At 45.1% G+C, this 18,695-nt stretch overlaps 1 protein-coding gene across 2 annotated transcripts in view; it reads left to right on the forward strand.

The window, feature by feature from the left end:
* Window positions 1-18,695, forward strand: part of pik3cb (phosphatidylinositol-4,5-bisphosphate 3-kinase, catalytic subunit beta) — a 103,551-nt gene that overhangs the window by 52,374 nt on the left and 32,482 nt on the right. For both annotated transcript variants that reach the window (XM_079514670.1, XM_079514671.1), the window contains exons 3-6: window positions 184-382; window positions 7,927-8,155; window positions 10,642-10,874; window positions 16,625-16,807. In XM_079514670.1, coding sequence (XP_079370796.1) covers window positions 224-382; window positions 7,927-8,155; window positions 10,642-10,874; window positions 16,625-16,807 — 804 coding nt within the window. In that variant the 5' untranslated portion in view covers window positions 184-223. The remainder of the gene's footprint in view (window positions 1-183; window positions 383-7,926; window positions 8,156-10,641; window positions 10,875-16,624; window positions 16,808-18,695) is intronic.

The raw sequence follows: 18,695 nt of genomic DNA on the forward strand, positions 1-18,695 counted from the left end.
GTACCCAAACTGCAATTTTCAATCAATCAAATAGCATTATGTCTCACATCGAGTCAAAACTATTTTCTACTACATCTTCTACGTTAACCACATTATTAAACCTGGCATCTCTCTCTCTCCCTCTCTCTCTCTCTCTCTCTCTCTCTCTCTCTCTCTCTCTCTCTCTCTCTCTCTCTCTCTCAGGTCCTTATGGTTGAGGAGGTGGCGTGCTGCGCCCACTGCCATGCCTCCTGCCATGACGGACCTCCTGGACATGTGGGCGGCCCACTCGCCCCTCACCGGCCTCGCCCCGGCCCTGGTCACCATGGACTTCCTGCTGCCCACCGGCATCTACATCCAGATGGACGTCCCCCGCGAGGCCACCATCCTGCAGATCAAACTGGTGAGCAGTGGTACATTTAACACTTATTTTGCCCAAAATGTCTCCAGACGTCTTTATAATTACACCCAGGACGTCTGGAGACGTCTTTAGGTCCTTTTTAATTATTATATATAACCATTTTTGACAGCAGCCAACGCCCTGTTCTGTTTGATCAGAACGCTGATGATGTTCTGTCCTAATTTCTGACTTAACCAAGCATCTTGTTTGAAATCTTAAAAATGGAAGGGCAGGGCTTTTCAGAGTAAAATCTGCCTCATCTGGTGGGCACTCTAGCGCCTTTATTTTGAAAAAATCCGGGGCATAAAAAGTGTTAAGTACATTTACTCAAGTACTGGCTACTTAATGAGGTATTTTTACCGGACTACTGTATTTCCAATACTTTTAACTCTACGCCACTACATCTCGGATCCAAATATTGTACTTTTACTCCACTACATGTAGCGGAGTATGTGTATATATATATTCCAGCCATTTGAAAATAGCTTGTAGATCTGCTATTTTCAAAAGATTTTCATACATTTGAAAACTGGTGAAATGGGACATTCTGCACACTGAGTGACTTTTACTTTTGGTACTTGGTACATTTTGACGTTCAGACTTTTACTCAAGTACATTTTAAATTCCAGACTTTCACTTGTAACAGAGTATTTCCTATATTGCAGTATTGATACTTTTACTTAAATAAAACATTTGACTACTTTTTACACCACTGCTGGTGAGAGACGGACACGCTGGGAGGGGCCAACCCGCAGTGACACACACATCTTCACACGGAGGTTTTGCACTGCATGCTGGGAGTGAAGCTAGCGCTGCACACTGTGACTGTGAACACACTCATTAGTGGGCCAAACGCCAACTCCTTACTAATCAACACCTCCGCAGTTGTACAGAAAAAAATACTTGAACTTGTTGTAATTGATATACTAAGAGCACACATGGGCCACATGCGGCCCCCGCCATCACTTAATGCGGCCCGCAGGTTAATATCCGAATATTGATAGTATTTATTGTCTCCACCAGGCCGAAGGCATGGGGAGAGAGTATGTTTTGCACTCCGTCCGTGTGTCCGTGTCCGTCCGTCGGTCCGTCCGTCTGTATACAGCTAATCTCCGGCACCGTTAACCCGGTCGATGCCAAACTTTGCACACACACTCCCTAGATGCCAACGATGAACCTCTTTTGGCATCTGTTACAATGCAAACAATTACTTCAGTCTAAATTAGTAGCTTAATGGGTAGTATTAAAAATAATGTTATTGTCTTTTTGAACAGCGCCACCTTTGCCCCTATTGGTACCCTAAACATAGGGACATACAGACATAGGGACGGACATAGGGAGGGATGGACATTGCTGTTCCTTGGAGTGGCTGCACCACTCAAAAAGGGTGACTTCGGCCAAAACTCAATCGAAAATCTGCTCAGTTCAAAGCTTGTTGAATGCACGACTTTGAAAACAATAAGAGGATAATGACACATTTTTGGGGTTTTGGGCGTAAAATTAAGTAATTATTCTGGCCGGGCCAAGCCTCGGGCCGGCCCAGTAGGGCCCAGTCAGGGTTAATTTTAACCCATTTTGGGGCGGGAACCCCTTTTGGTGTTAGCATTATGCTATGCTTTAGCTATTGAAAAATAGCAGATCTACAAGCTCGTAGCGCGCCACCGAGTGGCGCGCTACGAGCTTGTAGGTCTGCTATTTTTGAAACGACTGACATAGAAACATAGCTTTTTTCATAGACATTTTTAAAATCTGATCTCAGGTCAAAATGGGTTAAGGCCCGTTGAGAACCCCACTCTGTCTCTACCTCCAAGTGCTTAATAACCATTTAGAGACGGTTGATTTCCCCTTAATAGATGTACCTTATTATAAAGTGTTAACCATTCATGTGCGACACTCTAATGGAATTTGTAAAGGTCACATTGTATTCTTAGCTTGAACTGATTGCACTTCCAAAGTATAATTGGCCGCGATGAACTGCTTCTTGTTTGCAGTGCCGTCGTTCACAGGCCTCCAGGGCTTTGTCCCAGTCGGAAAAAGAGCTATAGGCTAAACCACCCATAACACATGCACACAAACACACAGTCAGCTGGTCGGCTAGACGTTGCCTAATGCTTGTTTTGACAGAGCTGGCTGTTGCTCCTGGCTAGTTTGTTTTTGTTTGCGAGTGCCTAAGCACACACTCACAGCATGCAAATGGCTCCTGACGTCATGCCAGACTATGGTTAGTTAATGGGCTGAGAGATGGAGGTCAAATGCCATATAAATGATGAGTCTTTTTCAAGTTGACGAATATGGCGTTTAAAAAGAAACCCTCAAATGAATGCTGCTGCGAAGTTGATTGTCAGTTTTAACATCAACGCCTGTATGCAAATGAGATATTTCAGCCCTACGTGATGTGTTATTTTGAACTAGTAACTGGTGTTGAAAACACAAGATTTTTGAGTTTTTATGCGATGAGAGGAGTAAGATTCATGGAAGTGTGTGTTGTTGTTTTTCCCTCTATGAGCTCATAACCAATTAAGAACGTGTTTGCTTGAGTTCTTTCCTGGCATTTTGGAATCTTGATGATAATCATCCCCCACTGCCCCTCCCCTGCAATGCCGAAGTGCACGTGCAGGTGGGCATGGACACGTGCGATCTAGTTAAACCCATCCCCTGGGGGCCAGCAAGGAGAGACGCTAGGGGAAGCTCTGAAAATGATAAATCATCCAAGTGTGACATTACATAAAGGCGAGAGAGAGATATGGAAGGAGGGATAAACCCTCCTGCCGTCATGTCATAGAAGGAGAGAGCAAAAAATAAAAGGGAATGAAGAGATGGAGAGTGAAAGCCAGGGGTCTTGAATTAACCCATTCTGAGCGGGAACCCCTTTTGGTGTTTAAGTATTATGTTATAATTTAGCTATTGAAAAATAGAAGATCTACAAGCTCTGCCCGAGTGCTGCGCTACGAGCTTGTAGATCTGCTTGTAGATCGTGAAAATGTGGCGCAAATCTTTGAATATAATCTTCCAGGGTGAACGTTTTTAACTCAAATCTTTGCTTCTGGGGGGGGTACCTGAAACAACATATTTTGAGATGGGGGTCGGCGGCCAATTACATATCATTTTTGGGGGTCCTTGACATGAAAATGTTTGAGAACCACTGATATAGAAACATGGATTTTTCAGAAAACTGTCAGGATTTAGAAGACATTTGTAGAATCATCCTCAGGTCTAAATGCGTTAATAAGCCTTGTCTGTCTGATTGATCGCTGTCTGACAAAGGCGTGAAGGATGTTTCAGAAGCATATCCAATGAAAAGGAAGACGACGATGCACATACTGTACCAAACCCAAAATTTGGCAGTTGCTGAGCAATGGTCGGTGCAGGAAAATTTGATTACGATGAAAATAAAACGCTCGCACACTGTATACAGGGCTCCAATGATAATGTGCTTGTATTGCACCAGGAAGGTCAGTGATGTTTAGAGCTAGTAGCTACACTCTTCATCAGACCAGTCTTGAGTGTGCAGGTCGTTTTATCGTACTTTTTTTAAAATTATAATTTTTCAGAAGCTTGTCCAAGCACCCCTCTCCTGGCACTTAATCCTGGCACTTAAAGGACCACTTCACCACTTTTCAACCTATCTTCATATAATAGGTCCTCACTAATAATCATGATAAAATGGCACGATTTATTTCTACTCAGTCTGTGTCTCATAAGAGGGATGTGGGCAGTTTAGAAGCCGTCTTCCAGTGACATCATCATTAGGCAGATTATTTTTTAAACAAGATTCTTTTTACAAAAATGTTTAGATTTTCATTATCGTGAGAACGATGGCTTCCATTTTCGCATTGCAACTTTTCAGAACTAGAAAGCCTGCAGTTTTTATTAGATTGTATTCCCCATCGATGATGTCACTGGAAGACGGTTTCTGAACTGCCCACAGCCCTCCTATGAGACACAGACCGAGTAGAAAAAAATTGCGCCATTTCTTTTATGATTATTAGTGAGGACCTATTATATGAAGATAGGTTGAAAAGTGGTGAAGTGGTCCTTTAATGATTTGTCACACACCTACGAATGATCTGACGAATGAATACTTCTTCTGTTATGAGAGAGCATTTATGGAGCTTTACTGGAAGTGGGACGTTACAAAACATCTTCCTTCACAGGAGTTGTTGTTGAGCGAGATCCTCTAGTTTCCTTCCCACTGGAGAGAGGCCTGCCATGACTTGAACCCAGATGCTAAAATGTTCTTTCAATGTGCTTTATCATAATGCTAATGACTAACTCCACGGAATTGAACATGCAAATGGCGGTTCGCTGGAATCTTACATCATTTGGATACATATTACGAGGCCATTGTTCGGTCAGAGAGTTGAGTCATACTGTCTACAGTATGTTAGTTATTGTGGTGGCCTGTTTATATCCATGTGGAGATATAGTAAGCTCACGATAATATCATGGGTGTTCCTGAAGAGGCAAATATTTGTTTTGAGGGAAAACATGCACTGTTCCTTCTTTGTGTTTATGACAGACAGACAGACAGACAGACAGACAGACAGACAGACAGACAGACAGACAGACAGACACACACACTTATACATACAGACACACACAGACACACACACACTTATACATACAGTACTACACACAGACACACACACACACACACTTATACATAGAGTACTACACACAGACACACACACACACACACACACACACACACACACACACACACACACACACACACACACACACACACACACACACACACACACACACTTATACATACAGTACTACACACAGACACACACACACACACACTTATACATACAGTACTACACACAGACACACACACACACACACACTTATACATAGAGTACTACACACAGACACACACACACACACACACACACACACACACACACACACACACACACACACACTTATACATACAGTACTACACACAGACACACACACACACACACTTATACATACAGTACTAGACACAGACACACACACACACACACACACACACACACACACACTTATACATACAGTACTAGACACAGACACACACACACACACACACACACACACACACACACACACACACACACACACTTATACATACAGTACTAGACACAGACACACACACACACACACACACACACACACACACACACACACACACACACACACAGACTTATACATACAGTACTAGACACAGACACACACACACACACACACACACACACACACACACACACACACACACACACACACACTTATACATACAGTACTAGACACACACACACACACACACACACACACACACACTTATACATACAGTACTAGACACACATCCACACCAACATGGTGACAGTGCTTCAGGGACATGGGTATGTGAATCATGCCAGGGTGTGCTGGTGGATGGTGATTCACTTCCTGATTGGTTCATCCAGATCTGTGTCATCTTGTTTGTTTCCAGCCATGCAGCCTTACATGTGCCATTATGACCCACAGGGTCTTGTTGTTGATGTGGTGTGTGTGTGTGTTTTTGTATTCTTTCGTTCAGAAGTGGGTTGCGCACATCCAGTTCGTCGCTGGTGCTGGTTAGGAGTAACGGTTTAAAATGACAATATCAGCAATTCTTCTATTTATTTATTTTTTACTTAACACGCAAGGCGGTACCACTTTCTGTGTGCCAGACTAAAGTAAAGTTAGACTTTTGTTTTTATTCTTGCAATAACATAACAATTGCTCACAATGTCATTGATTCATTGGCTATATGATTCCTCCAAATTCCCATCTAGAGGGCCACAGCAAAATGAGAAGATCCCCCATTTCCCAGGCCCCTAATTCACCATTATTGTCAGCTTTCTGATCGGTCCCTAACTGACTATAACCAGCAAGCTCTTTCTGCCTTGTTCCGCCCTGGTTCCACCTTGTTTATGTTGAATTTGCTAAAACCTTTTTTGGGGAAAAAAACAACAAAAACAAACATGATATGCCCAGTCACCATGCTGTACCTGCGATGTTCCTTGTTACTGACACCAAGTTTAAAATAAGAAATTAATGCACAGAATATCAATACGAAGCAACTGAAAAACATGTTATTTCGATGGTAGTGGATGGAGAGAAAGGATTTTTGTCCAACCATGAAACGGCAAGCAATGCGTGCGAAGAGGGGCACAACCAGGGGCGGGACTTGACAAAGGGTGAATTGCTCTCCCAGTAGTTAGCATCAGTAGCTATCATAAGCCTGTCATGTTTACGTGGCACTTGTCCTTTTGGTTTTACAGTGACATGTGCAATCTATATTTACCCCCAAAACCAGTGAAAGGAACTAACCACTCTACCTCACCACCTCCTCACCAGTGGTGTAAAGTAACTAAGTACATGTACTTAAGTGCTGTACTTAAGTACATTTTTGAGTTATTTGCACTTTACTTAAGTATTTCCAATTTCCAATACTTTTACTACTACTACTCCACTACTGTACATCTCAGAGGCAAAATCTTTACTTTTACCCCACTGCATTTATTGAAAACTTTAGTTACTAGTAACTTTGTAGATTTAGATTATTATTACAAAACCTACAGTAACCATTTCAGCACTATATACATTTAGACCATTTGAAAATAGCCAAGCGACACATTGGCGACGCATTGTGAGCTTGTAGGTCAGCTACTTTCAAAAGATTTTTAAGCATTTGAAAACTTGAAATGGGACATTCTACACAATGAGTACTTTCTACTCTTGCACTAAATTTTCATACCAATAGTTTAGTACTTTTACTCAAGTACATTTTTAATTCCGGACTTTTACTTGCAACGGAGCATTTCTATATTGCAGTATTGGTACTTTTACTATTAAATAAAACATTTGACTACCTTTTTCCACCAGTGCTCTCACCATGCAGCTCCTATGGAAGCAGGCCCAGACGGTCCCGCAGTCCCCCGCACAGGGGGAGATGGAGAGCCACATGTTAACTAACCACTCTACCCCACCAGCTCCTATGGAAGCAGGCCCAGACGTTCCCGCTGTTCCCCGCGCTGGGGGAGATGGAGAGCCACATGTTAACTAACCACTCTACCCCACCAGCTCCTATGGAAGCAGGCCCAGACGTTCCCGCTGTTCCCCGCGCTGGGGGAGATGGAGAGCCACATGTTAACTAACCACTCTACCCCACCAGCTCCTATGGAAGCAGGCCCAGACGGTCCCGCAGTCCCCCGCACAGGGGGAGATGGAGAGCCACATGTTAACTAACCACTCTACCCCACCAGCTCCTATGGAAGCAGGCCCAGGCGGTCCCGCAGTCCCCCGCACAGGGGGAGATGGAGAGCCACATGTTAACTAACCACTCTACCCCACCAGCTCCTATGGAAGCAGGCCCAGGCGGTCCCGCAGTCCCCCGCACAGGGGGAGATGGAGAGCCACATGTTAACTAACCACTCTACCCCACCAGCTCCTATGGAAGCAGGCCCAGACGTTCCCGCTGTTCCCCGCGCTGGGGGAGATGGAGAGCCACATGTTAACTAACCACTCTACCCCACCAGCTCCTATGGAAGCAGGCCCAGACGTTCCCGCTGTTCCCTGCGCTGGGGGAGATGGAGAGCCACATGTTCGAGTGTGTGAACCAGGCGGCCGTGCACGAGGAGCTGGAGGACGAGACGCGGCGGCTGTGTGACGTGCGGCCCTTCCTGCCCGTCTTCAAGCTGGTGACGCGCAGCTGCGGCCGCGCCGAGCGCCTGCTCGACTCCAAGATCGGCGTGCTCATTGGGAAGGGTGAGGCGGTGGCTTTAAAAAAAAGTGTATATTGCTCATCCTTTGGTATTCTTAACCACTTTCAACCTGGCATGTCATCATAGGCGAAAGCCTTTTCTAAAATAGGCGATTTACAAGCTCAAAAAGCGACGTGTTTTGAGCTTGTAGATTGTCTATTTTTTTTAGCTATTCGTCATGCGATGAAGTACATGCGACTTAAGTGGTTAACTGGATGATGTAAACACTCTGACCCACAAACAAAACACTTATGACTCAACTTCCACTGTTGCGTTCACTGAAACTCACTCTCTTTCTTGACTGGCTCCCTCGCCGTCCTCGTTGGACATTGCCGATTAAAGAAAAGTGCATAGGGCGCCACACACAAGCATACAGAGCCGTGACAGTCGGACGCGAGGCTGATTCACAGCTGCCTCCCATCATCAGCTCGGCTATCTGAAGGAGAAGCGTGAGGTTTGACTGGACGGGTCCCTGTTGTCCGTTCCGCGGCCTGTCACTCGCTGTTATCTACGTGAGCGATTAGATTCCTGGAGGGTAGTTGGACGAGGCGAGCCAGACTGGCGCTGTAACGTAGACCCCACATACTGTATACCATTATGATCATATGAATGCTGCATTGAGGCCCACACTCACGCGTGTATATCATACACGTAAACATACACAAATGTGCACATGGAATAATACACAGATGCGTCATTAAATGGTAAATAGTAAATGGTGCATTAATATAGCGCCTTTATCCAAGGCGCTTTACATAGATTGTGCATCACATTCACCCATTCACACACACATTCACACACCAATGGCGGCGGAAACCATGCAAGGCACCAACCAGCACATCAGGAGCAATTAGGGGTTCAGTGTCTTGCTCAAGGACACTACAGTAACTCTGGGGGAGCCCGGGTTCGAACTGGCAACCTTGCGGTTACCATCCGGCCACTCTACCCCTGATCCACTGCCGCCGCCGCCATTCACAGAACAATTCAATTAATCTTGAAAGCGTGGATCCAGTGCGTGCGTGAGTGCGTGTGTGCGTGCGTGCGTGCGTGTGTGCGTGCGTGCGTGTGTTTGTTATAGTAAGGTATTAGGAAGTCTTCCTGGCCGCTGGCCAAAGCGGACCTTCAGAAGAAGAAAGAGAAACAGGGGAGGGGGAGAGGAAGCCAGAGGGAAGCGGGGGCTGACGCTAATCGAAGGAGAACTACACAATACTGATACTGTAGCTCCCTCCTGGGTCTACTGTAGTCACATGTGATCTGTGAAAGGCTTTTGTCAGGGCCGAGCTGCGTTTGAAAAGTTACCCTGCGGGCTCCCACACGTGCACATATGCATGCACACACACTCAAACGCTAATGCACAGCAATCGTACTCAGAAAATGTTTGTGAGCGTTGCTTTTTCACGCAAGCATACAGTAGAAGCACGCACTTTGATTGATTGATTGATTGATTGAAATATTTATTAACAGTTTGCAGAATTACAGTACATTTCAAGCACAAACTCAATACAAAGACTGTTAACTGTGAGTGGACGACCCAATTAAGCGTTACACTTGTTTACAAGAGGGTCCACCAAGTTCAATTCATCAAAACATTTAGAGACGTACAGATAGACACTTCTATATAGACAAAGAACAACACTCAAATCATGCACACGAGACAGACAGCACACTCTCCCACCTAATGTGGTCCAGCCCGCTCTTTTGAGCACTGAGGGTCATATGAATGTTTAATGGCTTTTAATGTCATTATCAAGAGTGTATTGTGCTCCGAGAGAGGGCGAGAGAGACATAGGACACACCGAACAGTTTCCTACCTCTAGCATTTGGCATTAGCATGGATACAAGAGGCTCTGCTTAAATCCCATAAAAGATTGCCACCGGTAATCCTCTATAGACATTCATTGCTAACGTTTGGCATCAGGTGTCACACAGGTGTTGGTGCATTTTACGTGAAGTCAGGCTAAAGGTCTTGTTATAAATCCTGTAATCCAACATTCCAATGTTTATACAGGATTTGACTTCACCGAATTCACAAAGGAACCTGAAATCTTCACAGAAAGTTTTTTTTTAATCAAGTTACTTTTTAATTGTGACTGTTTTTTGTGGTTTAAATTGATTGTGCCTACCGTATGTGAACCATAGCAGCAGTATGCCCAAAATTGTATTGAATTTAGCTGAGCGAGAGTCCCTGATTGTTGAATGCAAGATTTGCAGGTAGTGCATGATGCTTGTATCACAGAAGCTCTTTCTATGATCACTATTCACTGCCAATTAATAAGCATGATTGTTTTGATTGATGTTTTTTATTAACGAAAATGCATATAAACATGACCAGATATTTAGTATTCCTTCATTTAGTCCCAACCCTCTTTTCTAAAATAGCATTTTAACACATTGTACAGTGTTGTACAATGTGTACATGCGGGCATATTTCACGTACAGTTCTCATTCAACTGCCTCCATGTTCCTTCCCAACCTAACCCCGGCCCGCAGGTCTCCATGAGCTGGATGCCCTCCCGCACCAGGAAGTGAAGGACTTCCGCAGTAAGATGTTCCGCATTAGCGAGGAGAGGATGCAGCGCGTCCAGACCATGACCTGGACGGAGTGGCTGCAGACGTGCTTCTCGCCACAGATGGAAACGGCGCCCGTGGTGGCGTCCATCCCTGACGGCGTCGACGACAAGCCCGTCGACCTCAAGATCACCATCCACTTCGAGCAGTCCCAAGTGAGTGAGCTGTCGCTTATATATATATATATATTTTTTTAAAGGTTTTTTTGTGGCTTTCGCCTTTATTTTATATATTTTATGGAGGGACAGACAGTAGGCTGACAGGAAATGGGGAGAGAGATGGGGGGGAAGACATGCAGTAAAGGCCGTCAGGATCGGGAGTCGAACCCGCGGCACACTGCCAGACTGGATTACCAGCCAAGGTGCCTGGACCACTGAGCCATGGCCCAGGCCAGCTGTCGCTTATATATATTCACTGTTGATATGGAGAACGAGCACAGTGACAAGGTGTAGTGACGTAGAGCCCACTTTCAGCGTCATGATGTTTGCAAACGTCAAGCTGGTCAAGCTGTAGTTCTATGCTTCATGTCGAGCAAGCAACTACCTCGGACTGTGTACAGTGTACACAGTCTGAGGTGGTTTCTAGGTGTAAGTATGTAGGACTAGTAGCATGCCAAAGTTTGTGCTATTGCCATTGAGAATGCATTGGGTGTTTAAGTTAAATACGACATATTTTGACAGCAGAAACTACCTGTCATAATTTCTCCCTATTCCAAAGCCCCCCCAGGTACATTATATATTTAAACTATTTTCAGCAATGGTACACTTATTTTTTCAGTGGGTAGATCTTGTTGAGCTGGTCATTTTGAAAGTAGATCTCACGTCATAAATGTGTGGGCACCCCTGGTGTACACTGTACACTATCTTACATCTCTCTTACATCTCTGTCGAGCAAGCAACTACTTTGACTGAGTACACGATCTTCCATCTCTCTTCTATCTACTACTATGTCTTTGGTCTGTGCATCTTTCTAGTAGCTAGATTGTTGTTAGCTGTTAGCCAAGAGGGCAGTGCGTCTGTCATATCAAATACACGCTGTATGGCTTGGGTGTCTCTGCTCCTAGCCAGGGACAACATTTTTATCTCCCAGGAAGGTAATTAGTGTTGATTGTTTGTGAGAGATTGATCGCCAATTTCAAGTTTACCTTGAAAGTCATCTGTTGTCATTTCCTCAAGTGGAAGTACTTTTTCCAACAGCTGTGATGAAGCCATTGAAACAGATTTTGGTCTGAATCTGCCTCGTTCAACATGGCCTTAAACATCTCTGTAACAGAATTACAGAAATCTTGTAATGTAACACAAGATGAAAATCTCATCCGTTCACGACTATTCCATGTGCGAGCCGAAACACCTTGGGAATATAACGCAGCGAGACGACGTGCAGCGAATGGACACCAGTAAAAGTCGAGCATGTTTTGCAGACCCTGGGCTCCTCTCCTCTCCCACTGTGTTTGAGGCCATCGAGTTTCACGAGACACCCCAGTGTTGTCTGTTTCTCCAGGCCCAGGGCTGGCTCCCTCCTGGTAGGGGGTGCTCTGCTCACGTGACGGAGCTCAACTGGTTAGCCATGTGACAGAACTAAATGGGTCAGCACCATCAGTGAAATCATGGCATCCTCCCTGAGGACGCCACACGCGCACACACACACGCATGCGCGCACACGCACAGATGTTATCATGACAGCCCAATTGAGCTAACCACTCCCCCCCTCTCGCCCTTACTGCATCTATACCTCATCTCTCTCTCTCTCCTTCTGTTTTTTTTTTAATCAAACGGATGTTTGTGTCCTAGCAGATGGTTGAATATCAGGTTTGATCAACGTCAGTCCCCTTTTTTCCCTCTCTCCCTCTCCCTCCGTCTCTCTCTCTCTCTCTCTCTCTCTCTCTCTCTCTCTCTCTCTCTCTCTCTCTCTCTCTCTCTCACGCATGCACACACACACACACACACACACACACACACACACACAGCACACACACAGCACACATACACAGCACACGGGCCATAGATGTGGGCCTCCTCAGGTGGACCGTTGTCAGGAAGGGAGCTATCGCAGACACAATAAGCCACATTAAGGACAGGAAGTGTGGTGATGGGGTGTTTTTATTGCTGTTGAGTGGACGAAGGCAGGGTCTCCTGTTTAACACTTCATTGGCCTTCTGTTGACTTGGCATGAATTTAACCACTAACAACATTCTGTGACAACAGCTGATCTTTTTATTCAAATGTTCTTTCCCAGACTAGATCGATGCTACGGTTCATGTGGTTAAAACAATGCTGAGGACCCATACGGTCTTATGTTGGTTATTGATGAGTGAAAAGGCTATTTCTGCTCCAGTGTGCTTCTAGAATGTTGTATTTCCTCTGAGGTGCCAGCTCGGCATAATGCTGTAACAATACTATAAATAGATCATTTTAATAAGCCCAAAACGTGCCACTGAAACCACAGCGGACTCAGTCACTATGGCATGGATTGAAGATATCGTCTCTGTCGGGTAGAAACCTTATACTGTGTCCAAAACCGTTACTTTTCAGGATTCAAATGGCTCAGCGGTTCCCAAAAGGTGTACCGTGACTCGTGAGACATGTTGCACTATACGACAGTTTATACAAGAAAATATACTTATGAACTTGTATACCCTAAAAGAAAATGGGGTATACTGGTCCAAATAAGCTTTATCCAACGGCCCATAACCAAAGAACCCATGGTCACGGCCACAAAATGTCTTCTCCGGGTGGAATAAAAGACGACCGTCTGTCACATGACACATCATTTCCCCACATCCGGTTTACGTCTCGGGTTCCGGTGGAACCTTCAAAATAAGGGTTTCACTGAAAAATTACTGGCGGTTAATTCCCCTGCCATGAACACACATTTTGAGCCCTAGCCTAGGTCATTGGTGTGCTAGACCAGGGGTGGGCAACTTTGAAGTTCCACTCTCACTCCAGAGGGCCACATTGCATATACTGCCGTAGCAAGAAGTAGCAGATCTACAAGCTCAAAATGCATCGTAGTTTTGTGCTTGTAGATCTGCTATTTTTGCTGTATTTGAATTGAAATCGTGATTATCATTTTTTTGCTATTTTTGAATTGGAATCCTGAAAATGTTTATTTAATTCCAAATGAATTTAATACTAGTCATTAAGCTGAAGTAATTAAAGCGGGTCATGTTTGAATGTTTGGAATTGTAACAGCTGAAATAAATAATATATCAATATTCAGATATTAACCCACATGTGGCCCCCCGGCCGCCAGTTGCCCAATGTATGTGCTAGACCCATCCACATTTCTGTCTGTCTTCGTTCACCTCGCTCATCCAGAACAGTGTTTTTCTCTGTCTTCGTTCACCTCTCTCATCTAGAACAGTGTTTTTCTCTGTCTTCGTTCACCTCTCTCATCTAGAACAGTGTTTTTCTCTGTCTTCGTTCACCTCTCTCCTCCAGAACAGTGTTTTTCTCTGTCTTCGTTCACCTCTCTCGTCCAGAACAGTGTTTTCTCTGTCTTCGTTCACCTCTCTCATCCAGAACAGTGTTTTTCTCTGTCTTCGTTCACCTCTCTCATCTAGAACAGTGTTTTCTCTGTCTTCGTTCACCTCTCTCGTCCAGAACAGTGTTTTCTCTGTCTTCGTTCACCTCTCTCATCCAGAACAGTGTTTTTCTCTGTCTTCGTTCACCTCTCTCATCCAGAACAGTGTTTTCTCTGTCTTCGTTCACCTCTCTTCCAGAACAGTGTTTTCTCTGTCTTCGTTCACCTCTCTCCTCCAGAACAGTGTTTTTCTCTGTCTTCGTTCACCTCTCTCCTCCAGAACAGTGTTTTCTCTGTCTTCGTTCACCTCTCTCCTCCAGAACAGTGTTTTCTCTGTCTTCGTTCACCTCTCTCCTCCAGAACAGTGTTTTCTCTGTCTTCGTTCACCTCTCATCCAGAACAGTGTTTTTCTCTGTCTTCGTTCACCTCTCATATCCAGAACAGTGTTTTTCTCTGTCTTCGTTCACCTCTCTCATCCAGAACAGTGTTTTCTCTGTCTTCGTTCACCTCTCATCCAGAACAGTGTTTTTCTCTGTCTTCGTTCACCTCTCACATCCAGAACAGTGTGTTTCTCTGTCTTCGTTCACCTCTCTCATCCAGAACAGTGTTTTCTCTGTCTTCGTTCACCTCTCTCATCCAGAACAGTGTTTTTCTCTGTCTTCGTTCACCTCTCTCATCCAGAACAGTGTTTTCTCTGTCTTCGTTCACCTCTCTCCTCCAGAACAGTGTTTTCTCTTGCGTACTGTACATTCTCCCGGAGAGAAGGGATTGGTTCAGATCCACAAACGGGAACATGTTATGCTTTCAGCGCTAGGCAGAGTCAGCGGCAGGTTGTTGGGTGCAGTCCTATCCTATAATCTCACTGGCGTAGCAGCCCCTCCGCCCACATTCCTCCCTCTCTCTCTCCTTCGCTTCCTTTCAGCAGAATATCTCAAGTTCGCTCGGACAAAGGGCTTTCTATTAACTCCGCGATTCGCAGCATTTATCATGTTCTTCTCACCCGGGCCACAGTTCCTATTGAACATTTAAATAAATGGTAAATGGTGCATTTTATGCCCAGGCCACTGATCTCCACAAACCATTATTCTATGGGGGAGCGTGGGTGGGCGATTGCAGTACTGGAACAGGAAACGACCGTCCGCAAACTGCCACACAATTTGAAGCAATTGTCTAGAGCAGGTGTCTTTCTAGGCCAAGGACCCCTTAGCTGAGAGAGAGATGAAGCAGGGACCCCCACTACATACTGTATAAAGTGTTGTTGCAGATTAAAGATTCCAGCTTCATAGACTTGTTTGAGCACTATTATCAGTATATGTTGGATTCATGTTAATGTGTATTTTCAGACATTCAATTTAACCACAACCGTCAATACTTGGTAAACTTCACCTTTCACTATGTACTTTTTCCCCTCTATAACAAACCTCTTTGCCTCGCAGAATGAGGCGTTTGTAGATCTGCCATTTTTGGCTAAAGTTCTGCTTAGAATAGGGATGCTAGGGTTAACCCATTTTGGGCGGGAAGCCGGGAACCCCTTTTGGTGTTTTAAACATGTTATAATTTAGCTATTGAAAAATAGCAGATCTACAAGCTCATAGCGCGCCACTGAGTGGCGCGCTACGAGCTTGTAGGTCTGCTATTTTTGAAAAATCGTGAAAATTTATATTTCAGAAAACTGGAGGATTTAGAAGAATCTTTTTAAATTTTGAGGTCAGGCCTAAATGGGTTAAAAAACATCCTATCACACAAATATTTGGCGGCCCCCCTGTAGTAACTCTGAGGACCCCCATGGTTCCCGGACCCCCTGTTGTGAAGGCCCCTGGTCTAGAATGTCATGGTACTATAAAGACTTACATTCACTGGCTCAAAGAAAGGGCAGTAATTAGAAACCCTAATTATAAAAGAGCTGACTTTTGGTTATTTTGTGTATTTATCTGTCTCACTGTTTCTCAACATGAAGTCCGGCCGTCCGGGGATCACCAGGGGTCCAAATATAGACCCTTACGGAGCTTTACTGTACCTCTGAGAAGGTAGAAATGGACCCTTATGGAGCTGTACTGTACCTCTGAGAAGGTAGAAATGTTGCTCTGGATTAACCCATTCTGGGCGGGAACCCCTTTTGGTGTTAGCATTATGTTATGCTTTAGCTATTGAAAAATAGCAGATCTACAAGCTCATAGCGCGCCACCGAGTGGCGCGCTACGAGCTTGTAGGTCTGCTATTTTTGAAAAATCGAAGAACGACTGACATAGAAACATAGATTTTTCAGAAAACTGTCAAGATGTAGAAGACATTTTTAGAATCTGATCTCAGGTCAAAATGGGTTAAGAGCATCTGACAATTGCCTAAATTGTAAATTGTTCCTCTCCTCCGCGTTGTCCTACAGGACACTGCTAGCCTGAAGGTGCCTCCGTCCACCACCCCCAGTGAGCTGATGGAGCTGGCCACCAGGAAGTGGCTGACCACGCACGGCCCGGAGGACGAGGCCCGCCGGGGGACCCAGTACGTCCTGAGGGTCAGCCAGCGCCTGGAGTTCCTGTGTGGAGACCATCCCCTCTCTCAGTACAAGGTAGATGCTTAGAGCTGTGCGGAGACCATCCCCTCTCTCAGTACAAGGTAGATGCTCAGAGCTGTGCGGAGACCATCCCCTCTCTCAGTACAAGGTAGATGCTCAGAGCTGTGCGGAGACCATCCCCTCTCTCAGTACAAGGTAGATGCTCAGAGCTGTGCGGAGACCATCCCCTCTCTCAGTACAAGGTAGATGCTCAGAGCTGTGTGGAGACCATCCCCTCTCTCAGTACAAGGTAGATGCTCAGAGCTGTGTGGAGACCATCCCCTCTCTCAGTACAAGGTAGATGCTCAGAGCTGTGCGGAGACCATCCCCTCTCTCACTACAAGGTAGATGCTCAGAGCTGTGTGGAGACCATCCCCTCTCTCAGTACAAGGTAGATGCTCAGAGCTGTGCGGAGACCATCCCCTCTCTCAGTACAAGGTAGATGCTCAGAGCATCAGACCATCCCCTATAGCCCCTCTTATGTCCAGCTTTGAGGGTTTGTCTAAACACAAACATTGTTTTGCTACTGACTAGTTTTGAGTATTTGTGTAAAAAAAATCACACCCGTGTGAAGTGAGGGGCGCCCTTATCTTGCTATGATTAGGTGATGTAATGATGATGTAAAACAAACTGTGTCAAAAAAACATTAAATTCTCTTTATTGTTAATGGGATTTAATGTTTGTGTTAGGGACAAGATGACATACATTTTCCATTCATTGTCAATGGCGTTTTTAAAACAAACATTGAACTACAAACAAACATTAAACCTGTATATAGGAGGGGCTAGCACCCCTCAAAAACTGTGTAAACACAAACATTGAATGCCATTGAGTCATTGACAATGAATGGCCATTTTTGAGTGTTTGTGTAAACGCAAACGTTGGAAGACAAAAGTGTGGACACAAATTGTGATGGGCCGGAATGAGATGATGCTTGATGTATGTATGATGATAAGAGCGCAACTCACTTCACACGGATGTTTTTTCATGCAAGTTCCAACTGATCTCATGCAATCCCAAATGGTGATGTATAACGTTGCTTAGTATTGATTTGGTCAGCGGAAAATCATCACTGCATGGCTGCGACAGGCATCCTTTTAAATAGCTCTTAATTTAACTTTTCACCGACCTTGATTGAAATCCCACCACAGCAGCCTTCTCTCCTGCCCCACCCAACCCCTCCCCAGCCCATGGTTTCCCCCTGCCCCACCCAACCCCTCCCCAGCCCATGGTTCCCCCTGCCCAGCTGCGCCGTTTGTCTCAATTGAAGAACACGAGAGAAGTTGACACGCGTCCTTTTAAAGAAAAAAAAGTCTGCCGTTTTAGATGTAAACAAGATGCAATGGAGCTGAACGGCTCAGTTGATGGCTCATTAGCTTTCTATAGCCTAGCTGTGTGTGTGTGTGTGTGTGTGTGTGTGTGTGTGTGTGTGTGTGTGTGTGTGTGTGTGTGTGTGTGTGTGTGTGTGTGTGTGTGTGTGTGTGTGTGTGTGTGTGTGTGTGTGTGTGTGTGTGTGTGTGTGTGTGTGTGTGTGTGTGTGTGCGCGCGTGTGCGTGTGCGTCGGACTGTGTCTTGGCTTTGACCTTTTCCAGAGACAGTCTTCGAGGCACTCTGATCCGGAGTCATTAAGGCGATGTTGTCACATCTCTCATTAGACATGGTTTGGTTCTTACCCATTCATTCGCGTCTGTGTAGACCAGGGGTTCTCAACGTTTTTGGCCGGGGACCCCCGGAAATGCTTTGGCAATGTCTCGGGACCCCCGCCCCGCCCCCTCCCGACCCCCAATATAAATTGACTGCTACAATAACCTTAACCCATTTTGGGCGGGAACCCCTTTTGGTGTTTTAAGCATTATGTTATAATTTAGCTATTGAAAAATAGCAGATCTACAAGCTCGTAGCG

Source organism: Electrona antarctica, assembly GCF_951216825.1.
Source record: "Electrona antarctica genome assembly, chromosome: 11".
Classification (NCBI taxonomy): Eukaryota; Metazoa; Chordata; class Actinopteri; order Myctophiformes; family Myctophidae; genus Electrona; species Electrona antarctica.